Genomic DNA, 26516 nt, shown 5'->3' on the forward strand with positions numbered 1-26516 from the left:
AATAAGTGTTCAATGTGTTGCCAGATTTTTTTTAAACCTCTATTCCAGTTTTAGGATAGCTCCATTGAAACTACATGCAGAATAGTGTGAGTAAAATGATTCATGTAATTTTGTTACCTTTCCCACTGAGGTAGCACACTACAACAAAATTTGAAATACTGTTTCTCGACTATTTTCCTTGATATCATGTTAATTTTGAAAAAGTCACATTAAATATACCCTTTCTATTCGCTGGATGCCCTGAATTGCAAAACAACTCCAACAGGTTTCAAAGACAACCTCAGTACCTTGGGCTCAGTACCTCAATCTCAGTACACACAACCTTGGGCGGCACAGCGGTAGAGTTTTTGCCTTACAACGCTTACAGCGCCAGAGACTCAGGTTCAATCCCAACTATGGGTGTTGTCTGTATGGAGTTTTTACGTTATCCCCATGACCACATGGGTTTTCTCCAAGACCTTTGGTTTCCTCCCACACTCCAAAGACGTACAAGTATGTAGATAAATTGGCTTGGTAAATGTAAACAATATCCCCAGTGTGAGCAGGGTAGTGTTAATATGCGCAGATCGCTGGTCGGCATGGGCCCGGTGGGCTGAAGGGCCTGTTTCCACGCTGTATTTCTAAACTAAACTAAAGTACGAGTTTAGTTACAAGTAGACCAGTCACCTGCTGACAACAAGTGGAAAGATCCTTTTCCTGAACTAGTGGATTTTTAAATACGAAATTAGCACCTTCACTGGTCATTGCTTCCCATTGCATCCCGTAAAGTAATTCATTACTTAAATTCAGTTCCACAAATTGCAAGAAAGTGATATTGTGCACTCTCATGATTCTAGTCTTGCACAGAATGTCTAAACTACCATAAACCAAATAATTTAATTGCTGAACTAGTGTTGAAATTTGACTACGGCTAGTTATAGAGTCATAGAGTGATGCAGCGTGGAAATAGGCCCTTCGATCCAACTTATGAACTTGCCCACATGTCCAACATGTCCAAGCTACGCTCGTCCCACCTGCCCACATTTGGACTATATCCCTCCAAACCTCTCCTATCCATGTATCTGTCTAACTGTTTCTTAAACGTTAGGATATCCCCCAGCCTCAACTACCTCCTCTGGCAGCTTGTTCCATACACCCACCACCATTTGTGTGAAAAAGCTACCTCTCAGATTCCTATTAAATCTTTTCCCCTTCACTTAAACGTATGTCCTCTGGTCCTCGATTCACCTTTCCTATAACATGGTGCCCAGAACTGAACACAATACTCTCAATGCGTCCTCACAACTGCAACATGACCTCCCAACTTCTATACTCAATACTCTGATTGATGAAGGCCAATGTGCCAAAAGCCTTTTTGAGCACCTTATCTACCTGCAACTCGATCTTCAAGGAACCATGCACCTGCACTCCTAGATCCCTCTGCTCTACTACACTCCACAAAGCTCTACCATTCACTGTGTAGGTCCTGCCTATGTTAGACTTCCCAAAATGCAACACCTCGTGTTTCTCTGTATTAAATTCCATCAACCATTCCTCAGCCTTTCTGGCCAATCGATCAAGATCCTGCTGCAATTTTTCACAACCATCTTCACTCTCTGCAAAACCACCTGCTTTTGTATCATCAGCAAACTTGCTAATTCTGCCATGTATGTTCTCATCCAAATCATTGATATAGATGACAAACAGTAAAGGGGCCAGCACCGAACCCTGAGGCACACCACTAGTCACAGGCCTCCAGTCTGAGAAGCAACCTTCCACCATCATCCTCTGCTTCCTTCCATAATGCCAATTTTCTATCTCTCCTTGGATCCCATGCGATCTAACATTCCAAGCAGCCTACCATGCAGAACCGTGTTACAAACATTTCCAATTTCATGTTTTAGTCCAAAAATATTCTTAATCAAATGTAGAAATATATGTCACCATTGTAATCACATTCATACAAATATTATAATCTATCAAAAAACAAAGAATTGCAAATGCTGGAAATATGAAAATCCGGTGGAACATTCAGCAGTTTGGTGTGGGAAGGAACTGCAAATGCTGGTTTAAACCATAGATAAACACAAAATGCTAGAGTAACTCAGCGGGACAGACAGCATCTCTGATGAAGGGTCTTGACCCAAGGTTAGCTCGCATGGGATCCAAGGAGAGAAAGAAAATTGGCATTATGGAAGGAAGCAGAGGGTGATGGTGGAAGGTTCCTTCTTACCAGAGATGATGCTTGTCCCGCTGAGTTACTCCCACATTTTGTGTCTATCTTCGGAACATTCAGCAGGTCAAGAGTTTTGACAAAGGGTCTTCAACCTAAAATATGAACTCTGTTTCTCTTTCTATAGATTCCATCAAACCAATGAGTATTCCCAACAATTTCTGTTACTGTTTATAATTTATATGGAAAATAATTGGGTATATCCCCATACCTGTACCTTTTTCAATTTGTGTTTTTCCATCTGGCTCTGCAACATTTTGTTCTAATTGTTATTTTGACATTATCAGTCTGCACTCTGCTACACAGATTCTCACTGTTCTCTCCAACACTTTGCCTCTCTGCAACTTAAAACATGGTTGTCTTCTCACTTCCCAATTTCTAATGAAAGATCTTTGGTCTGTAAAAGCTTCCCTCCCCACTGATGCTGCCTGACCTGCATCCAACATTTCCTCTTTCATTTTGGAAGTCTAGCAACTTTAATTTTTTATTCCAATAAATAGTAGTTGCCCATCCAGAGAAAGTAGCAAATACCAACATAGAGAATACTTATTTACCTCAGAGAGCAAGACGGTCCCTCGAATATCCACAAAATTTTGCTGGACAAACTGCCCATTAATTTCCCAGTCAACAGTAATGTTTCCACTTCCTGGTGAACTCCTCTCAATCCAGAATAGCAAAGTTTCTCCTGAAAATTAAGAATCAGAATCACATTGGACCTTCAACCCACTTCCTACCAAGAAAAAGCGGCAAATTTATCAGACATGCATCATTCATTTGGTTAATTAATCAAACACATCATGCAACATTATGCAGATAAAATGATAAATAACAAGTATTTACTTGACCTTGCAGTCCTTAAATGTTCAACTTACATTTCACAAAAATACCAATTTCAAATATTAAATATTAAATCTAGGAAAGCATTGCTTTCCAAATACCAATGTTTGAGCAATTTATTTTTGTTTTCATAATGCTTCAGTAGAATAAGATTAAATATATTTATAATAATAAATCTGTTTTCTTTTTTTTCCCCCAAGTTTGCAACTGAACTCTGCAGATTTGAATATAAATGACTTATTTTCTGACCCTTGCGAAACACGATAAGTATAACAGAAAATCATACAACACTTCCTGCTTCAGACTCACAGTGGACAATGTCAGCATCAATACATTCCAGGAAATAAAATCCACCAAAAATTGACAATTTATGAAGAGATTCAACTTAGAAAGTTCACAATCTAAAATAACTACAAAATTAAATGATTTAAACTACTGTTTATTTCTAAACAGAATAAAATAGCACAATGGCATTTAATGGGCACTGATTTTTGAATGCATCAGCTGTTGCACATTGGGCCCTAATATTTAGAGAGCACTTTGAAAACCCATTACAGCAAGATTGCTGACAAATTTATCACAGTATATAACCACACAAATTTAGCAACACGCGGTAGGTAACAAGCTAGCCAAATTGGCAGATGAAAATATCAGCAGCAGAGGTCCTCAGTGAATGAGGGAGTGATTGAGAGATCAGTATTCACAGGTGAATGTATGGCTGCAGAGACAGCAAGTGGGGCAATTGGCAGGGGTTCAGAATATGGCAACAGGCAGATCTTGCAAACACAGCAGGAGAGATCAGGCCCAACAGCTAAGAAGCTTCCTAAACTTAAAATGCCTCTTCATAAGCTAACTTCCTACACACGTCCAGAGGATAAATTCACAACCATGTTCTGAACTTCCATCACGTTTAAAGGAAGAAAAGTTAAAATTCAAAACTGCAGTGTCACAGTCCTCCCATAAATTTGTACTCCATTGAACAGAAGCAATGTGAAAACTGGGAAAATAATCTTTTGCTCAACTTACAAAATGTACAAAAAGTGTACTTTTTCATAACATGAAGTGAACAAATTTTTTTTTTGTTACCAAAGAAAACTTACAATATAATTTACAACACTTTAGCAGTAAATTCTAAGCAGTCATTTTAGCCTATAGTTATGGATGGAACTTTTTTTTAAATTCAAAATAATTATTTGCAAGGTCATAAAATACTTGGAAAGTGAGAATTATTAGTAGGTGCACGTAAACATTCTGTAAAGATAGCAAGTGGTAATAAAATTTGGATTGACGCGTTTTCATGGAGTGGAAAAATAGTAAATTAATTTAGGGGAGAGCAAGGGGAGACAAGATCAACGTTAATTTCAGTGCAAATGAGAACATAAGAACTCAATGATAAGTGTAAGCCATTCATCCTTTTAAGCCTGGTCAGAAATCCAGTTAGATTATGAAATGGAAAATCAGCCATTTTGTGGCTGAATCTCCAATAAGAATGTAATCAGTGTGGAGGTGGAAGGGGAGCAGTGGGCATTGCTTCAAAAGTATGTTTGCAGTGGACAAGAAGGATTCAAATGAGTAGATGAGTCAGAGATGAGAAAGACAAAGGGCAAAATACTGTGGAGCAAGGGGATCAGATAAAAGTTTTTAAAAAGTTGAAATGAAGTAAACCACGCCATTGAAACATGATCTAATAATTCATGTCAAAACTGTAATATTTTATATTCATCCATGTTTAGTCATTGCTCTTGTTCACATACTCATGCTTGCAGGATTGAAAACAATCCAAACATCTTTATGTGCTGCATTCCTAATTGCAAACACAATTCAAAGAAACCATGCTGAACATGCACATGAAGGAAATACAAAGGGTACATTGCATTTTCAGTAAAAACACTCCGTACTAATGGTTTCTTCGTGAACTCCAACCAGTAAATATATTTTGCCTTATACATTCAAGTGTTAACATCTGAAATGGCTTTAATATTTACAGTTCTTTTCAGCTCAAAGAGCAAAATATAAGCTGACAACTGGCCAAAAGCATCATGCAATGATACATGCAATTAACTTCACTACAGTTTAATTTCCAGCAAAGTTAAACCTTTAAAAGTTAAAGTTAAACCAGAAGACAACACAAAAGTAGTTTGAATTATTAATTTCTGAATCTTCTCGATTTAAAATATTTGTTGTTGTATTACAATGGAAAATTGGCATGCTGTGTGTAGCAGCTACAGTATGTTATGATAGTGCATGCAAAAAAACATTTACATTGCATAACCACATGAAAAGCATGCAAGAAAATTTACACAGTTGCCTCTACCTGAAAAGTCAAAAGATTATGTAAATGTTAAACATTGATTTGTGCAAAGAAAAACAAGAAAGGGTTTGAACAATCACAAAATTAGAAGGCAAATTAGTTTCACTTGAAAATAATGCTCATTTAAAATTAATGTGGGTGAAAGCCATAAAACAAAAAACATCAATCAATAAAAAAATACATTGAATAGTTCTACTTTGCAGAAGATTTTTTTTGCTGAAAAAAAATCAAGAACAAATGTTTAACAATTATAGAAAACAGTGCAAGATACTCAAAAATAGTAAGTGATATTAAAATTAAGCTGACAAAATATGAAAGAAATACTTCTGAAATATATTAAAACTCTTTAAATGTTTTAAATTATTTAAATGAATCAGACAAATCTGTCTGTAATTCTGCTCAAAATAAATCCTTTCGATTTTTACATTTACATATCAAATGTCGTATTAATAAATATATAAAGTTTATAAGTTTCCCAAAGTATTGCAATTATATAATCATTGTTTTCATGGTGTTAAAATTGGGATTATAAACTTCTGCAAACAGCTTTGCATTGTCAGAACACACAGTATTGCATTGGCTTTTAAATTGCACCCAAAATTAAAATCGCAGAAAAAAATCCTCACATTTCAAATACCGGTGTTGGAATACAACATTGAATGGCATAAGAACAAGAACAAGTCTGACATTGTGCTTTGCTCAAGGCAGGTATCCCCGTTCTCCAAGAACACAATCACAAATTATACACATCATCGCTACAACTGTTTGACCTTTTCATTCAATGGAATTTGCATAGTTCCAAGAGAAAATTTACTCTTTGAATTACTTTTTAAATAACCAACAGGTCACACTTAATATGTCTTGAAAATATAATTCTATTGAAATTCATAGAATATTGTGGAAAATTTAGTATCTTTCATAATAATATTCCCATATATACAGAACTTATTTTATTCTAATGCTCCACAGTGCTTCACAATTAATTGTTTTCAATGTGTGATATATTCTGTTGTTATGAAAGCAACAACAAAAGTATTCTGTCTGGGGGGTGGGGGAGGGGGAGAGGAATTTTTTTAAAAAATAATACCACGGGATCTTAAATGTTTGCTACAATTCTGAAAAGACATTGGACATCATTGGTCATCTCATTCAAAGAATGATTATGTAATGAAATAAATTACAATCAAGTTAGGAAATAGGTCCTGATTTGTTTCATGAATCTTATGTGGAAGTAAAAAAAACAACTATCAGATGCTATTCCAGGTTGTAATTACTTTCAAATCAGAAGAACATCAGCATACAAATTCAACACGATTGTGTCTGTTTTTTGGAGTCTTCTGATCACTACATCCATCCACCTCCAAAATCACACTTCAATAATTATCTGTGGATTGTTGGATAGGCAAGTCATAATATATGTAGGTTTCTTTTGTGTAAAAAGGAACAGTAGTAAAATTAACATTTCTTTAACAACTATTTAAAAGCCAATACATTTTGAAAGTTAACCAACATTGATGGTTCTTTTTGATCAATCAGGGTTGTGCTTCAATTGCCACCATGACGGACAAATCAGAAGCATTAATGCAAAGACACACCATGTAAAATAAAACTCCCATCAGTAAAGCCTTTAAAAAGGTGATTTAATGGAGCCATCTGTAATAATCTCATATTTTTACGTAAGTATTAATATTAGTTTGTGCATGGGGTGGGAGAGAACTGCATAGTTAATGCTTCCATTCAATTTTTACATAGAAAGGCATTATCAAGTTTTACTTATTGTTTTATAGTTGGACGAAGGAACAGCTTCTAAATATGCCTCTGGAAAAAATGACAATTATAGATGGCCACTTCAGCATTCTTAAATATTATAAATCATGTTGATCAATCAATAATTATCACCACCATTATTTTCTCCAAACAAATTGAGCAACAACAAACACTGGTATAAAATTAAACAATAGTCAAGAACATTATTTATGAATTCAAAATATGTTTGTCAAACATGATTTATAATAATCTCTTGACAGGAGAATATATAACCACCTGGGCAAAAATCCAAAAAAAAGAATCAAATCTTGGATTGTTCCTCAGAAAGTACTTTTCTCCTGTCAAAATGTCGTACAGGAAAAGTGATATTAATATCTCCTCAATTTCTAATTTTCAACAGGCCATTAAGGAAGATGCATCCTGTTTCTGGTCCAAAGTAGCATAAAAGCAATAACACTCTGGTTCGCTTTCCACGATGTTTGGTGCACAATCGTTGTTATTTTACGTTAATCCTGGATGTAATTGTCCTTAATTTTCTCATCATTTGCAAGATATACTGCTGTTTATAAAATGGTGAAGATAATTTTCAAATCTTAAAGTTGCGCCATTCATTGTAGCACATTACAGGAGGATAAAATAAAAATTAAATTGTTACAAAATTCATCGTTTTACATACACATAGAATTATTTTTTTATTCTATCCTCCAATATTCTTAATAAAAAATTGTCATGGTTAGGATACAAAAAGTCTGGCTTAGAAATGCTGCGGCACTGTAGAAATTGATGAGGATTATTAGGAGTGGTGTCATTAAACACAGTAACCCACCTTCCTGTCCAGTGACTGATAGAGAGGATGCCTGAAAGTTAACTACTCCTGCAACATAATCGTTGGCTAGGATGACTATAGTGACAGTGTCGGAACTGAGTAGAATACGACTGCCACCTTCAGTGCGTGTTAAACGGGCTACAATGGTTTCATTATCTTCTGGTTCTTCATCATCTACGATTATTAACGTGACAATTCTTTTATTCTCGCCTGCAAGAGAAATGCAAAGAAACTGAAATGCAGTTTGTGTCACTTTTACTGCAAAGTTCCGTCCAAGACAATTTAAAATCTGTCCTTTTTGCATTTTTCCTTCCTGATCCACGCCTTTAAAGTTTTGCTGTGTTGCAGAAGTCGAATTAGATCAGCAGGTAAATAGCCACAGGTGCAAAATACATTCTGACATCTACTTTTTTATCGTTACTTTTCCAAGGGTAAAAGGCAGAGAAGGATATATTGGTGTCAGGGGGACTCATGTGGAACAAAAGTAGTGCCTTGGACCCATTGGCCCCAATGTCCTTGTTTGGTCTGTAAATTAAAAATTAAAGAAATATCCAAATATAATTTATCAACTTCAAAACTCAGACTTGGAATGCAAATTACAAGAAATTTGTTTTGCGATTTACTAGGCAAAAATCGAAGGTATTTAGTCACAAAATGCTGGAGTAACTCAGCAGGTCAGGCAGCATCTCAGGAGAGAAGGAATGGGTGACGTTTCGGGTTGAGACCCTTCTTCAGACTGACGTCAGGGGGCAGGACAAAGGAAGGATATAGGTGGAGACAGGAAGATAGAGGGAGAACTGGGAAGGGGAGGGGAAGAGAGGGACAGAGGAACTATACTCGGCAAAAATAATAAGTTACAATCCCACCGTATGAGGAAAGAAATATACAATCAAAAATATACTTCATGTTAAGCATATCCATTTTGTAGTTAATATGAAACAGAACAAGCAGATGGATTAGCATCTCTGATCAAAGGAAGATCTTTCTGTATTTTAAGCATTTAACATTTATGCAAATAGCATGCTTATTTTCAGAGGAGTATTTACATGTATACATCCGTCCTACCTTCTGCAAATGTCAATATTTCACCATCACCAATGAAATCAATGTTCTTTCTGGCTGTGCCGCCAACTACACTCCACTCCACGGTCACCTCACCAAGACTTCCACCACTCCTGTCCACCACAAGCTGTATTGTCAGCCGAGTTTCTTCTCTTACTTCAAGGTAACTTCCTTTCTCCGTGGCATTAATGTTTGCAATGGAAAACAGAAAGATGCCAAATACATCTCCATTCATGGCTATGATAACAGTTGAGATGTTTGGTTGGCCAACTGTAGGTTGGTTTTCTGGAATAACCTTTACATTCAGCAGTTCCACATTTAAAAGCGAAATGGCAAATTTTTCATCAAGTTCCGCTACAGCATCAGTTTGTATTAAAACTGATAGATTAGCAAACGCATCTCCTTCATGCATCATAGCCCATACTCCAGAGATTGGTTCATAATCAGAGCCAGCAGTGGCCCGATTACTCAGCAGGGTGGTGACACTGGAAATATTCTTGCGATATGTTGCGAATTCTATGCTGGGAACCAATATATCAGATGATGAAACAATCCAAGAACAATTGGCCTGTCCAAAGATATCAGTGAATGAGAAAGCCACACAAGCTTGTTCTTTGAGACAAGAAGCTGCACATGCGTGTAAAGCATTTATCTCCTGAGAAACGTCCGGCTGGAAAATAGGTGGTCCTTCTGCAAGCCCAGGAACAGGGGAGTCATAGTAAGAGAGCAGATCCTGCCCACTTTTTGTCCGAAGATCCAAAACATCAATTTCAGAGGTGCTGTAAAGTAATCGCAGTTGCCCAAAATGACCTCCACTACATGGAAAACAAAACACAGTTGAACAGCATCAGAAAACGTTAACAGAGACCATATTTACTCATTGAATCTAGTTCAAATCAGATTATTGTTCCACAATCCAAAAGAAATATTCAGTTACAGGACAAAAAAATCGTTAAATAAAAGCATTATTACATTCATGCCAACAGTTAAGTTTCACAGCCACAATGCAGCAAAGCTTCTCATCTTTAATGAACTCTATATCCACAATTCATTCTTGTGAAGTCTTTGTACTAGTGATTAAAGATGAATGTGCCTACATAAAACCAACAAGTTCATTTATATTGTACTCAAAGTTAAATAAAAAATACATTACTATACAAAAATCTCAATGGCTCAAACTATTAATTTTGATTTATTCACAGTATGTGGACAATGCAAGCATAAATTGTCCATTTTGCATTACCTTTCAATAGAGAAGGCATTGAAGAGCTAACATCATGGGTCTGGAGTCACAAAAGCCTGGAGATTTTCTTCAATGGAGGATATTGGAGAACTAAACAGATTTTTACAATAATCTAGTAATGTTCATTGCTATGTGAAGGCCTGGACTGCTTTATTTGATGAGGGATTGAGAATGGAGATAAACTACGTGCAATCATCAGTACCTATCCACTATCTGACCAATGATGGAAGATCTTGAAGAAGCAGTTGAAGATGCTTTGTCTATGGATACTGCTCTCAGCATTTTCTGCATTTAAAACTTAACCATGGCAATAAAGTGATTACAAGAGATGACAGGGGTCCTGGAATACTTAATGGAGAGAACCCATGCTCATTATATGCCTAGAAGTTCAATCCTGGTTTATTATATTAATTGTCCTATATCACTGCTTCAGTATGCTGAACTCTGTATCCACAATTCATTCTTGTGAAGTCTTTGCACTGGTGATTAATAAGTTTCTCGGCAACAAATTGTAAGCATAAATAAATATCAATTAAGTTAAAGGACGGGCTGGTAGCAAAATACAGCTAAAGGTAATATTGAAGGAAATAGATGAAAACGGCTAACATAAGTGTATTTTTATAAATGGAACTTGCTGGGAATTGCCAGGGAGCACAACGTTGGCACTGGATTCCCATGCAAAAATTTGCATCCAAAACTTGATCCGCAATTCTCTGACTGCACACTGATGTGGATGGCCTGATGATATAATATACAAGGACCTGAATCTGCTGCAATTTCCCAGATCCATAATGGAATTCTATTCATTGAACCTGTGGGGGTTAGAATTGATGCAAGAACAGCAAGTTGGTCTTAGGTTATGTACATTTCTTCAAAATTAATTGAGTTGCCGTCATTGGTTTAACTATTTGAAATCACTTTAAAGTTGATCTGTAATGTATTTATTTGCATTCCTTCATGATATTTAACATCGTGATGTATTTTTGAATACTTTTTGGTTTACAAGGGCATTCAGAATTCTTCAAAGAACTTGATAGTTTTTCTGCCTTTTGATGGAGAGTTTGTTTCTGCAACAGTTTTATAGCACACTAGACCAAGTGGACCTGTTGGGTCCAAACCTCTCTTGCATTGGTGCAACACCTCTCCTCCCCCAATTCCCCCCCGCCCCCCCCCCCCCCCCCCCCCCCCCCACTCCCCTCATGCTTTCGTCTATTCCCTGTTACAAGCAAGTGTTGTCAACTTTAGTACAATAATATTGAGATATTGAACCCACATTATAGCCAAAAATTCACAAAACAACAACTTAATTGATAAACTTCCACAATATTTAGCACACCTTCTTGCCACTGTAATATTTGCTCTGGCGTTTCTTTCCAGCGGCTCCTGAACTCTGTAAACAGTGTGTGTGAAATGAACAGTGCCGTGTGGGTTGTCATTTGCTGGAACAATAATATTCACAACATTGTTTCTCCCAATCGAGCTCCCATAAGTAGAATGAGTAAGTTTCACTTGAATGACCTGCAAAAGAAGGTTCATTTTTAAAACTGTTTACAGGGCCACGATGAAACTGATGTCAAAATTATATTTTTGAAAAGTAATAACATTCACCTAGATTTAAGCGTCCTGGCAAATAACTAAATCTTTAATTTCGTGAAATTCCTGTCTGTTTGTAGCAAGGAACAATGCAGAAGGATTGCTTGATTTAATTTAGTCATTTCCAGAACAGAACAGGATTCTGGTTATTTCTGGGTTGTTTGAGAAATTTGAGTCCAAATAGCGTTTGCAGCAATGATGAGATATCTGTGTAAATGGCACCATTCCCCATTCAATGCTCTTTTAAACCAATGGCTGAGAAATTAGATCACATTACTAAAAAGTGTGTAATCAGCTAGGCTCTCCCAGTGGGTTTTAATAGCAACATAATTTAGAGGGAGCCTCCTGTGCTATCCAAGACCAATGCTGGAAGCACAATTTAGTTAGGGGCCCCTACAGATGAACTGTTACGTTCACCTCATTTCCACTGCCCAAAAGCACCATGCAGACTCCTCGCCATCCTTTCTCCTCACTCACTGACCATCCAATGATTTCCTCTCAACCAAGCCCCAATCTGTGAATCTCTTGAACTCAGGAACCCATTCAACCGACCTCTGCTCAGCTGGTCCTGATCAGACTTCCACCCCTTACTTCAGACCCTACTGGACATCCTACATTCACCCTCACACCACTGGATCCCATTTGACCCACACGCACTTTCCCCATTGGGCATTTAATATTGCTCATGGTATCATTGATTTTCATATGTCATAGGAGCAGAATTAGGCCATTCAGCCCCTCTACTCCATCATTGTAACATGGCTGATCTATCTTTCCCACTCAACCCCACTCTCCTGCCTTCTCCCTGTAACCTTTGACGCCTTTATTAATCAAGAACCTGTCAATCTCCGCTTTAAAAATGCCCAATGACTCTGGTGCCATAGACGTCTGCGGCAATGAATTCCACAGATTTCATGGGCAGAGGGGACTAAAAAGAAAAATAGTCACCGATCCGTACTGGAGAGAGATGGGTTACACCTGAACTGAGAGGGAACCAATATCCTGGGAGGAAGAATTGCCTGTGCAACTCAGGAGGGTTTAAACGACATTGGCAGGGGGAGGTTCCCAGACCAGGAAGGAGGCAGAAGAGAAGTTGGAGGAAAATGCTGTTGACAAAGAGAGAAAGATTAGCAGACAGGTCTAGCAAGTGCACAGCAGAGAGAGGAGAGAGACCAGTAGTTTAGGCAGCATCTCTGGAGAACGTGGTTGGGCAATGTTTTGGGTTGGGACCCAAGAGGAGGGTGGTGCCTTTTTAATGAGGGCAACAGAATGACAATTCTGAGAGAGGGTACTCTTGGGGGAAATCATTCAAGCAGAAATCAGCAACAGGAAGGATGGTCATGGAAGCTAAGCATTGGAGACAAAGGAGTTGTGAAGTCTTAGGTCATATACAAATGACCAAAGAGGAGGTATTGGTAGTTTTAAAGCACTTTAAGATGGATATATCCCAAGGGCCTGAACAAGTATATCCTCAGACTTTGTGGAAAGCTAAGGACAAAATTGTGGAGACATTTGCAGAGATATACAGATCAATTTAGTCGCAGGTGAAGGTCTAGAAGACTGGAGTGGCTGATGTACATTTATTTAGTACATTTGCAGATTACACCATAATTGATCATATAGTGGACAGTGAGGAAAGCTATGCAAGTTCACAACGGGATCTAGATCGGTTTGAAAGGTGGGCCAAAGAATGGCAAATGACAAGTGCGAGATGTTGCACTTTGGTCTGGCAAACAAGGGCAGGACTTGCACAGTTAATGTGAGGGTCCTTGGAAGTGTTGCTGAACAGTGAGCTCAAGTGATTGATTCCCTGAAAGTGGTGAGTTACGTGGACAGTTTGGGTGAGGACGACCTTTGGCATGCTTGCCAAAATTGGGATGGGTATGGATCAGGATAAAGTTGCAGATCAGGATGCAGTTGAACGTCATTGGTGAGGCCTCATTTGAAGTACTGTGGGTGATTGTAACCGCCCAGCTGCACGAAAGATGTTATTAAGTTGCAAAAGATGCAGAAGAGATTCAGCAGGATGTTACCTGGGCTTGTGGGCTCAAGTTATGGGAAGAGGTTGGAGAGGCTGGGGCATTTTTCTTTAGAGTGTAGGGGGCTGAGGGGTGATCTTATTAACGTGTAAAAGATCATGAGGGGCATGGATAAAGTGCAGCCTCAGTCTTTTCCCCAATGCTTAGGGGACACATTTAAATGGAACTTCAGGGCAACTTTTTCCATTCAGAGGGTAGTCTGTATCAGGAAGGACTGCCAGCAAAAACCAAATAAATGGATACACATACAGCTTTTAAAAGACATTTGAACAGAAACATGGATCAGAAGGGTTTTGTGGATCATGCTTGGTTGGCATGGACAAGATGGGCCGAACGGCCTGCTTTTGTGTTGTATAGCTCTACAGCTCTATGACTATAGACCCGTTGCCAACATATGAAGACTGGGTGACTAACAAGTCCTCGTAGAAAAAGTATTTGGCAAATTTTAACTCTAGCCCCATCTCTAACCTGTTCTGCATATCCAGCATTTCACTTTTCATTACAGATGTCTAGCATCCAAAGTATTCTTCATTGGTAAGCTATGGTGGTCCTTGGATGCAACTGGGTTTGGCTCATATTTTAATCTTTATTGTACATTTGTACTCTGATGTTTAATGTTTTGTTTTAATTATGAGCACTGGTCATTGATGAAGTAAGTACAGATAGTGGGGGACCCGAACGCTACTAGGATGTTTGACATCCAAAAACCAGAGTCATCTCCATTGTGCAAGATGACTTCAACCATTGAGTGTTGTTCCCCCTGTTGCCCATTGACATTAATCTTACTCGGGCTCTTTGATGCCTATTCAGTCAAATGCTGCCCTGGGCATCACAACTTTTCAAGCCTACCATCATGGAAAGGTAACAAACTGCTTCCCTCTCTATACATTGAAAGTTTGTTCCCATTTTTGACAAATGGTTTGAAGATTCCCTTCGAAAGAGGAGGAACACATTCTGGATAAGAATGGATTTTTTAAAGATCCAGAGACTACTTTGGATTACGTAAATTCACAGAATCTATTAATTACCTCCTAACAGGTACACAAGTGTATCACCAACTCAACAAAAATTACTTTCACAATTTCAATAACATGTTTAAATAATAACATAATTCATGAAATCCTCACCAATCTACCTATATCTTATTAAAATGCCAGTCCATACTAAAAAACTGTCCATCTATTGCGAACACCGACCGGGTGGCGGTCCTTTTTTGTTTTGTTATTTTTAGTATGTGTTAAAAGTATGCTTTAGTGTTTCATTGGTTTGTTTTATGTGGGGGGAGTGGGGGGGGGGGGGGGGGGGAGTTTGGGGAAACTTTTTATCAATCTCTTACCTTGACGGAGATGCAAGTTTTTTCCGTATCGCATCTCCGTCCCCACTGCAGCCTAACATTGTGGAGTTGGCGGCCTTTCCTGGGGACCAACCCGACGCTCCAAGCCGCGGGAGTCTGCGGGACTTTAACATCGCGGAGCTTGCGATCCCTTTGCTGTGGATCGAAACTCCAACCGCGGGGCCTGTGGACTTTAACATTATGAAGCCCGCAGTCTCTGGTAAGAAGAGGCCGACTCAGGAGCTCCATGCTGCAGAGAGAGTTTCAACCGCCCCGACGTGGGACTTTTGATCACCCTGAAGGGGGCTTCGATCGTCGGCTGCGGGGGCTTTGATCGCCCCGACTGCGGATGGTTTGACTGCCCTGACCGTGGGAGAACAAGAGGAAGAAGATTGAACTTTATAGCCTTCCATCACAGTGAGAATGTGGAATCCACTGTGATGGATGTTTATGTTAACTTTTATGTGGTTGTGTGTCTTGTTGCTTTTCAATTAGTATGGCTGCATGGTAACTCAAATTTCACTGAACCTTAATTGGCACATGCGACAATAAACTGACCATGAAACAATGAAAAACTGGCCATCTATTGATCGAGTGGCCAACAATGGCTAGGTTGGCTTATCAATCATTATCTTATGTATAATTGAGATTCTTGTCCCTAATAAACAATCTTTCTTGATTTTAATCAAACAGCCATCTACAATGCACCGCTAGCAAAGTCTGGAAGTTAATTGTCCATTTAACTTTATTATCTGTGGTAAGGATCAATATTCTAACAGCAAAAATAAAATCACCGCAGGTCATTGTGCACTGAGATCAATCCACATTTTGAGGGATGATTTAATGCCTCGTAGGTGCATTTTCTTGTGGGATCCCTTTGAAAATGTCTACTTTCACTAAGAGTGTGATATTCTGAATAAATTCACTATCCTTACCTCTTCAATTTCAGGGATATCATCTGCTAGAAGTTCCAATTGCAAAGTTTGAATAGTTTGCCCTGGAGCAAAAATCAGCTCTCCCAAAGTCTCCCGGAGATCGCTGGTAATTTCTTGCTTATTCATTGTGGCAACCCAATGGACTGTGACATTACCAAGTGTCCCAGCATTTCGAACAACTGGCAGATTTATCTTTGTGGTTTTAGATTCCGGTTCTGCAACAGTAAATTCTGTCCCTTCGAAAACTATTAAAAAAAAAACTTTTAGGATTAATTTCATTTTAAATTCTTAAGATTGCAAACCAATTAATGTATTACAATAATCTGATTTGAGTACTCTGCGAAAAAGGTTAAAATGGTGAGAATAACACTCCACATTATCTTTATTGTTAGCATTATGTGAGCTGGCTGCATATTCAAACACCTCTACAGACTTCAAGCACAATCTGGGCTAATGTTTCAGTGTTGTTTTAAAGAATTTCTGCATTGCTCAATGTGCTGCCTAATCAAATGAGATGTTAAGCCACGTTACCTTCAAGTCTAAAATAGGCAGCATGCCAGAAACATGTAGAACCCGTGACCTGAAGGAAGGCTTATGGCCACATCAGCACAGAGAAAAATGGACCCTTTGAGCCAGCACCGCCATTCAATATGATCATGGCTGATCAGCTAAAATCAGTACCTGATTTTTCCCCATTTCCCTTAATTCCTTTAGCCCTAAGAGCTAGTCTGTCCAATCCTTTAAGAATTTTATATGTGTCGAAAAAAATCCCCTCTCATCCTTCTAAATTCCAGTGAATACAAGCCTAGTGGACCCATTCTTTCATCATATGTCAGTCCCGCCATCCCGGGAATTAACCTGGTGAACCTACGCTGCACTCCCTCAAGAGCAATAATGTCCTTCCTCAAATTAGGAGACCAAAATTGCACACAATACTCCGTGCAGTCTCACCAGGGCCCTGTAGAACTCCAGTAGGACCTCCTTGCTCCTAAATTCTAATCCTCTCGCAATGAAGGCCTACATGCCATTAACTTTCTTCACTGCCTGCGGTACCTGCATGCTTACTTTCAGTGACTGATGTACAAGCCCACCCAGGTCTCATTGCACCACCCCTTTTCCTAATCTGACACCATTCAGATAATAATCTGCCTTCCTGTTCTTGCCACCAAAGTGGATAACCTCACATTTATCCACATTACATTGCATCTGCCATGCCTCTGTCCACTCACCCAACCTATCCAAGTCACTCTGCAGCCTCATAACATCCAAATCGCAGCTCACACTGCCACCCAGCTTTGTGTCATCTGCAAACTTGGAGAGGTCACATTTAATGCCCTCGTCTAAATCGATTATATTGTAAATAACTGGCGTCCCAGCACCGAGCCTTGCGGCACCCCACTAGTTACTGCCTGCCATTCTGAAAAGGACCCATTAATTCCTACTCTTTGCTTCCTGTGTGTGAACCAGTTCTCTATCCATGTCAATACACCACCCCCAATACCATGTACTCTAATTTTGCACACTAATCTCTTGTGTGGGACCTTGTCAAAGGATTTTTGAAAGTCCAAATATACCACATCGACTGGCTCTCCCTGATCCATAATACTTGTTACATCCTCAAAAAATTCCAGAAGATTAATCATGATTTCCCTTTCATAAATCCATGCTGACTTTGACCGATCCTGTCACTGCTTTCCAAATGCGCAGCTATAACATCTTTGACAATCGACTGCAGCATCTTCCCCACCACCGATGTAAGGCTAACTGGTCTATAATTCCCCGTTTTCTCTCCCTCCTTTCTTAAAAAGTGGATTTACATTGGCTACCCTCCAATCCACAGGTACTGATCCAGAGTCAAGAGAACATTGGAAAATGATCACCAATGCATCCACAATTTCTGGGGTCACCTCCTTGAGTACTCTGGGATGCACATCAGGCCCTGAGGATTTATCTGCCTTCAGTCCCAACAGTTTACTTAACACCAATTCCTGGCTAATGTGGAGTCCCTTCAGTTCCTCCCTCCCTCTAGATCCTCGTTCCCCTAGTATTTCTGGGAGATTGGTTCTGTCTTTACTAAGGAAGACACGAACAAAGTACTTGTTTAACTGTTCTGCCATTTCCATGTTCCCAATTATAAATTCACCTGTCTCTGATTGTAAGGGACCTACATTTGGCTTCACTAATCTTTTCCTTTTCACTTATCTAAAGAAGCTTTTAGACTCAGTTTTTATATTCCCCTCAAGCTTTCTTTCATGCTTTTTTTCCCCCTCTTATTTAACTCCTTTGTACTCCTCTGTTGTTCTAAATTTCTTCCAGTCCTCCGGTCTCCTGCTTCCTCTGGCCAATTGATATGCCTCTTCCTTGGATTTAACACCATCCTTGATTTCCCTTGTTAGCCACGGTTGAGCCGCCTTTATTTTTTCGCCACACAGAGATGAACAATTTTTGGAGTTCATCCATGCTGTCTTTAAATCTTTGCCATTGCATCTCCACCGTCAGCCCTTTAAGTATAATTTGCCAGTCTATCCTAGCCAATTTCCGTCTCATACCTTCAAAGTCTCCTTTCTTTAAGTTCAGGACCCTAGTCTCTGAATTAACCGTGTCACTCTCCATCCTAATGCAGAATTGCTGACACACTGGAATAATACAATTTTCCCTGTTCCACTGACATATATCACAAACCTACCTACAAAGAAGAGCCAGGTACATTATGCAGAAGTTTAATGGGACGTGTTCAAACAAACTGTAGAAATAGATCTTTAAGACAACAGAAATGTGGCAGTCTTCTCATAGAAGGTCTTAGCCAACCCAATGTCTAAGTAAGCTACACACAAAAAGCTGGAGTAACTCAGCGGGACAGGCAGCACCTCTGGAGAGAAAGAATGGGTGACATTTCGGGTCAAGACCCTTCTTCAGGTCTCGATCTGAAATGTCACCCATTCCTTCTCTCCAGAGATGCTGCCAGTCCCGCTGAGTTACTCCAGCTTTTTGTGTCTATCTTTGGTTTAAACCAGCATCTGCAGTTTCTTCTTACATAAGGTATAAATAACATTTTCCTCAACACTTCATTGGAGCAATGCATGAGGAAATTCTTAGCTGATGACCAAGGAGCATAGTTCACCACAGCCATTAACGTTCTGCCACAGTCTCTTTCCTTAACAATACAAGTTTTAACACATTTCTTAATATTAAGTGCATAGTTATACTAAACACACAACTAATGCCTTCCTATTTTGAGAAAACCAAGACATTGTTGTCTTAACAGGCACCAAGACAAGGGAGCAAGAGTATATGCAACATTCACCCATCCCCTTATTTTCTTTTACATGTATTCATTCATGGATCGTTATCACTAGTAACCCTGTATTTATTGCCCATTCTTAACTGACCCTGACTAGGGGAAGCAGATAGGGGAAAAAAACAGTACGTCTGGATTTACACACTGGTTAGATTGCTCCCCCGATGAACCAGATGAGATTTTTCAATATCCAGTTGTTTAATGGGTCACTATTATGACTGCAAACTTTAATTCCAAATTCTACCATAGAGTGCAACAGTGATATTTTAAAGCAATGATTAAAAGGTCTTCATTAGGCCCAACAACTTAAGCAAAACAGTCCGAGCAACAGTTTGCTACATGCTGTCTGCTTGGGGATTTCTGGGGGTTCATTTGCAAATATATATCACTTCTGCTGCTGCCATTGCTGAAGTAGCTGAGGTTCTGGCAACCACCAGGAGTGACATTGATTGGAGCAAATACCACCCCTTCCTTTCGGCTCAATGATTAACATTGTTTTATTTTCATTTGTGCGTTAAAGCTGTTGTATGCAAATTCCCAGCTCCTGATCCAGAGAGGAAGCCAAGGTTTGAAAACAAACATAGACACAAGGAACTGCAGATGCTGCTTTACACAAAAAGACACAAAGTGCTGGAGTAACTCAGCAAGTCAGGCAGCATCTCCAGAGAAGATGAATAACTGAGGTTTTGGGTCGGAACCCTTCTTCAGTCTCAACAAGGATCCCAACCTAAAACATCACTTTTCCATGTTCTCCAGAGATGCTCCCTGAACCACTGAGTTACTCCAGCACTTTGTGTCTTTTTTTTTAATATGAAAAGTGTCTGGCTTTGTCTTTTTTATTTGCACACAATGTTAGTGAAGTTTTTAAATTGACGTTTGGTCTATGAAGAATGCACTCTTAATACAGCCCTTCAAGAACATAAGTTTGTAGCAGCGTGTTGCTCTGTCAGACAGATGAGATTAAGTTCTGAATTCAGGGGTCAATTTCAGTGAGGTAATGCATTGGCAGGAAGAATTTACCCACTGACTAATCTTGGTGAAGAATCATGAGAGGCATACTCACACTTGTAACATTTGTCACTTAATTCCATGCACAAATTAAACTTTGATCAATGCCTCCTGCGGGTTTATTCGATTCTGGGGAGGAAAAAAACTAATCGTGCGTTTCAAGAACCATTTAATGTCAAAACTCTTCACATTACCAAAGGATCCATAAGGGTCATCTGAAGCCTCAATTGTAATTGTTGCCAGTGTAATTCCTCCAAGCACAGCTCCTCCTGTGGTTTCATTAATTAACTTGACATAAAATGACTCTTCGAGTTCAGGAACGGCGTCATTAAGGAGGTAAATCGGCACTGCTTTGCTGGTTTCCCCTTCGAGTAAGATGACATCAGAGGATGCGATGCTGTAATCTTCACCTGCAGCATTAATAAAAAAATCCTGTAAAGTATTAGGATTTGGAAAGATTCTAACCCAGCGTTTATCAACCTTTTTACCCTTGAAATAATTTTCATGTCTCAGGGAACCCCTGCATAAAAATTATTATATATCTTTATTAATCTTAAAGTTCATAAGGCAAACATAATATATTTTTCTGATAACTGGTTTAAGCAACAAAAAAAAAACTTGTGTTTTTCTCAAGTTTATTGATAATGCAAAACGCAAAAATGACTCAAAAATGCATTTACATATGATTAGCCTATTTATCACTATTTCTCTTGGAACCCCTAGCGACCTCTCGCGGAACCCCGGTTGAGAAACGCTGTTCTAACCTGTTACTATATAAGGGAATACAATATTATACATGCTGATGTGTGTAATTCAACAAAAGTTGTCTCTAAAAGTCACTCGCGTAGTACAGAATCACGGAATGATTACTGCACAGAAAGATCACGTCCTCAACCTCTCTGCCACAGCAATGCTCCGATGCTGTCGAACAACCCTTTCAATATGCAGTGGTTTTATTGGTCATTATTATGGCTGAAAAGCTTTATTCCAAGTGTATTTAATTGATAAATGAAATGTAATTCATGAATGTATAATAATTTATGATTTATTTAACTTGAATCTAAGTTCCATACTTGTGTTGGGATTTGAGCTTGTATCTCTGAGTCAATGATCGGCTGGATCAGTATCTTAAGCATGTTACCCACCCAAAATTATAGCTACTGAGGAATGTGTTGCTCCTCCTACTTGTGGCTGATGAAATCCTTTTGCAGTATTTTTATCACTTCAGTAACACTGGCTTAATGGGCTCACCAGGTACACCAATGTAACAATGGTATTTTGAAGTAAAGATTTAAGTACCTTCATCTTGGACTTGGAATGGTGCCAAATCCTGGAGACTCTTGTATATTGTCTCAGTGGACTGTTTCTCTACAATTTGTACTTAATCTAGGATCATGCTATGTAAAGTAAAACTTTGCTGAATTACATACAAAATATTGTCACTGTACATCAGTACATGTAACAATAAAGAACCATTGATCTCTCTCCCATTGATGAGGCGAAGACTCCCAACAACTAATCTCAGGCAATGAGAGACATGCTTTGTTACTTTCTAGATTCTGAGGGTCTTTTTGCAGATTTTCCCCACCATGCATTGGTGCTTTTCTCACTTCAAGGCTTCGAGTGAAGCCTTCACCACATCTACAGGTTGCACAGTCCAGATTCCGACCACATGTTGCATAGAATCTTTATTCCTATGTAACTCTTGATTCTCGTCCCCTTTATTTTATACTTGTGCCTTCGAGTCCTTAACCCCTCCACTAAAGGGAATAGCCAACCACCATCTGTTCTACCAAGATACCTCACCCTTTTATATACTTTTAGGAAATTTACCTTCATTTTTTTCTCCAAGGAAGCACTCCCACCCTCTCCAAACCGTCCATGTAACTACTCCTTCATCCCAGGAACCATTCAACAGAGGGCAGTGGAAGCCAAATCACTGGATGGATTTAAGAGAGAGTAGATAGAGCTCTAGGGGCTAGTGGAATCAAAGGATATGGGGAGAAGGTAAGCACGGGTTATTGATTGGGGACGATCAGCCATGATCACAATGAATGGCGGTGCTGGCTCAAAGGGCCGAATGGCCTCCTCCTGCACCTATTTTCTATGTTTCTATGTTTCTATGTAAATCATTTCCAAACCCTCTTTTAATGCCTTCATGCTTTATTTAATCCACAACCAGAGAGCAGTGTTGAACTACTATCTACCTCTTTGGTGATCCTCGGGCTATCTTTGATAGGACTTTGCTGCCTTTATCTTGCACTACACATTATTCCCTTATCATGTATCTATAAAATGTAAATAGATCGATTGTAATCATGTATTGTCTTTTTGCTGACTGATTGGCATGCAACAAAAGCTGTTCACTGTACCTCGGCACACATGACAATAAACTAAACTGAAACAATGTGGCAACTAGAATTGAACATAATACTCCAATTGAGGCTAGACCAATGATTATAAAGACCCATCAGAAATGGCCCTGTTTTTGCTATCTGTGCCATTTATACTTATTGTATCCTTAACGAAGCTTGCAACATAACTTAGATCCATTAGTAAGGTCTGCTGACGCACAAACATCTTGACAAGTGTAGTGGCATCCAATGGAAAACAACACACTTTTCTGGTAGTCTTGTCAATCTAGTGGGAGGACTGCACTGATAATATTAAGGTGTCCCGCCTGTAAAAATAGCTGAACATTCCTCTCATCAGCTAGAGTGCAATCCTGTCCTCCAATCTACCTCATTGGAGATAGATACAAAATGCTGGAGTAACCTGAAGTAGCCTGCCCCGCTGAGTTACTCCAGTATTTTGTATCTTATCCTTGGTTTAAACCAGCATCTGCAGTTCCTTCATATATCTCATTGGAGACCTTCAAACTTTCTTTAATTGGACGTTATCGGAATTCAATGTTATATCTTTCCACTAAATGTTGTACCTTTTATCCTTTATCTGTGCACTGTGGCCAGCTTGATTGTATCACGTATAGACTGGACTGGATAGCACACAAACAGTCTTTGACTGGATAGCACACAAACAGAAAGCTTTCCACTCTATCAGTACACGTGACAATAGTAAGACTAAAGTCCAAACTCATGCTTGGAATGTTCCCTTGGATTAGAGAAAGCATTTTATCTACATTGCAGCTGTCCTTTTGGCCCTCCAAAGACCCCAGGTTATCTGAAACCCTGAGGACCAGATGAAAATGGTGGTAAACAGATGTGATGCAGCAGGGATTGTCTAAATTATAGGAGGAGACAGCACAACACAGATTATCAACCATGTCTGGGGAACTTCAGCCACAAAGCAATAACTTCAATATTCCCAATGTAATGAACCCATTCAGGTATAAAAATGCAAATTAACATACGATAGAACCATAAGACTGAACTCCATGTGTAACGGTGATAAGATTCATATGTCCTACCAGCTCTTGCTGTCATTGACAAAGCTTGGAATTTTACAGAAACATCCGCAAATATGCCTCCAGTCCTCGTGACGTTGATTATTGGCCCAACATAATTTTCAGAAATGCGTACAGCAGAAGTGGAGAGCTGCAGGGTTCCAAATGCATCATCGTTGGCATTGATTATCACTTGGGCAATGACACCATTCTTTGATCCAAGGCGTGGAGAACCAGCAACTAATAAATTGAATGGAACGTCCAATGTGGGGCATGGTATACAATAAATGGGAAAAAGTAGGAAACAGAATAATATTTATTAAAACAATTAAATTAACATCTAATTTTCAATCATGGAATCATAGAGTGATACAGTGTGGAAACAGGCCCTTTGACCCAACTTGCCCACATCGGCCAACATGTCCCAGCTACACGTCCCACCTGCTCGCGTTTGGTCCATATCCCTCCAAACCTGTCCTATCCATCTACCTGTCTAACTGCTTCCTAAATGGTTGGATAATCCGTGCCTCAACCACTTCCTCTGACAGCTTGTTCCATACACCTTAAATCTATGTCCTCTGGTCCTCAATTCACATTCTCTGGGCAAGAGACTCTGTGCATCTACCCGAACTATTCCTATCAATCAATGGGTAAACTTGATGACATTAGTGCCATTGATCGATAGTCATTGAGGCAAGTAAGAATTTCATTGTTCTATCTGGGACATATGACAATAAAACACTGCTGACTCTCTTGAATTATGTATTCTTTCCACATGCCCAGTTGTACAACACAGTCAATTTTATTACTGCTTTTACATAATGATGGTCTGCATTATTTTGCATCAAAAGCCGTCTTATATCAACAAGTCATTCCCTGACTTATAGCCACATGACGAGACAAGGATTCCTTGGACATCAACCCAATACCTGTGAAACCACAATTCTGCCTACTCATTGAGTAAACTGGGTATCATTGGTTTTGCTGTATATCATAATAGGAAAGCTGCTCACTGAGTAAAATTACACATGAATGTAACCAACTACCTTTGAACGAGTATCAGAAAGGTACTGCATGTAGTCAATTTCATTATGGAGGGATGATTGTAATGAACAATTTATTCAATGCACACTATTGCTAAATGTATTTGTAAATGGGCATTGCAAACTATTTAGCCCACACAGAGATTCATCTGTTGACACTGATCCAGTCAGCATCCAGGCCAAAACCTCTGGTGAAATCATTAATAATGGGTGCTTGGTACTCATAATGAGTGATTCTACGCTACATTGCAATAAACACTTTTCCTGATATGGTCATCAGCGAGACCATGTAGGCAAGGTGACAAATTTGCTGACCATTTGCGCTTGGTCTACCAAGACCTGCTGGATCTCCTGGTTGCTAACCATTTTAACCCCCCTTACCATATTGACCTTTCCTGTCCTGGGCCTCCTCCATTGTCAGAGTGAAGCGACCTGCAAACTGGAGGAACAGCACCTCATATACCTCTTGAGTAGTTTACAACCTAATGGTATGAATTTTGAATTCTCCAATTTTAGGTGACTAACATACAAACAAACCCACCCCCTGCCTTTCTCCAACCCCACCAACTTTCTTTCCTGTGCACCATTTAATCCGCACCCACTTTTCACTCCCCCCCCCCCCCCCCCCCCCCCCACCCCCCACCCTATATTCCTTTCTCTGGCTTCACAATTTGCAACTAATTCTGAATATCCCGACCCAAAACACCTCCTCTCCATATTCTCCAAAGATGCGGCCTGACCCGCTGAGTTATTCAATTCTCGTGTCTTTGATGCCATCTTTATCCCCTTTCTCACACTTTGTCTTTTCATCTCTGGCCTTTGCACAACAATCTACCATCAAAAGCCTTGTATCCACCGACCATTTACCAGACTTTGTCCTCCCTCCACCTATCTTTCAGCTCCCCCCCCCCCCTACCACTAAGAAAGGCCCCAATCCAAAACATTGCATATCCATCTTCTCCACAGATACTGCCTGACCCGCTGAGTTACTCCAGCATTTTGCATCAATTTTTTTTTGTAAACCAGTATCTGCAGCTCCTTGTGTCTTCAATGAATGAATGTCTTTTATATTCTAGCTTATTTGTATCAGCTTGTCAAAACAAGCAGAGTTGACAGTCCTTTCAGGTTAGGCAGAGGTTTGCTTGCACCTCCTCCAACCTCATCTACTGTATCCGTTGTTCAAGATGTAGACACTTATACATCTGCGAGACCAAACGCAGACTGGGCGAACGTTTCGCTGAACCCCTTCGCTCAATCCGCTTGAACCAGCCTGATCCCCCAGTTGCAAAACACTTTAATTCTCCTTCCCATTCCCTCACAGACCTTTCTGTCGAAGGTCTCCTCCATTGTCAGAGTGAGGCTAAACATAAATTGGAGGAACAGCATCTCATATTTCGCCTGGTTAACTTGCAGCCCTGTGGTATAAATCTTGATTTCTCCAACTTCAGATAGCCCCGGCATTCCCTTTCTTTCTATCCCTACCCCACCCAAGTTGCACTTGCTTCTCATTTTCACCCTACAAACAGCTAACAATGGCCCCATTTGCTTTATCATCGTTATTTTTTTGCATATCTTTCATTGATTGTTCTTTATCTCTCCACATCAT

General features: G+C 39.4%; 1 protein-coding gene across 1 annotated transcript in view; it reads right to left on the minus strand.

The window, feature by feature from the left end:
* Positions 1-26516, minus strand: part of adgrv1 (adhesion G protein-coupled receptor V1) — a 385526-nt gene that overhangs the window by 266749 nt on the left and 92261 nt on the right. The window contains exons 29-35 of the mRNA XM_078397039.1: positions 23892-24107; positions 20659-20874; positions 16159-16403; positions 11595-11776; positions 9019-9830; positions 7954-8163; positions 2767-2897 (exon numbers count right to left, since the gene is read on the minus strand). Of these exons, the coding sequence (XP_078253165.1) occupies positions 2767-2897; positions 7954-8163; positions 9019-9830; positions 11595-11776; positions 16159-16403; positions 20659-20874; positions 23892-24107 (2012 nt within the window). The remainder of the gene's footprint in view (positions 1-2766; positions 2898-7953; positions 8164-9018; positions 9831-11594; positions 11777-16158; positions 16404-20658; positions 20875-23891; positions 24108-26516) is intronic.

This window comes from Rhinoraja longicauda, chromosome 3 (assembly GCF_053455715.1).
Source record: "Rhinoraja longicauda isolate Sanriku21f chromosome 3, sRhiLon1.1, whole genome shotgun sequence".
NCBI classification, from domain to species: Eukaryota; Metazoa; Chordata; class Chondrichthyes; order Rajiformes; family Arhynchobatidae; genus Rhinoraja; species Rhinoraja longicauda.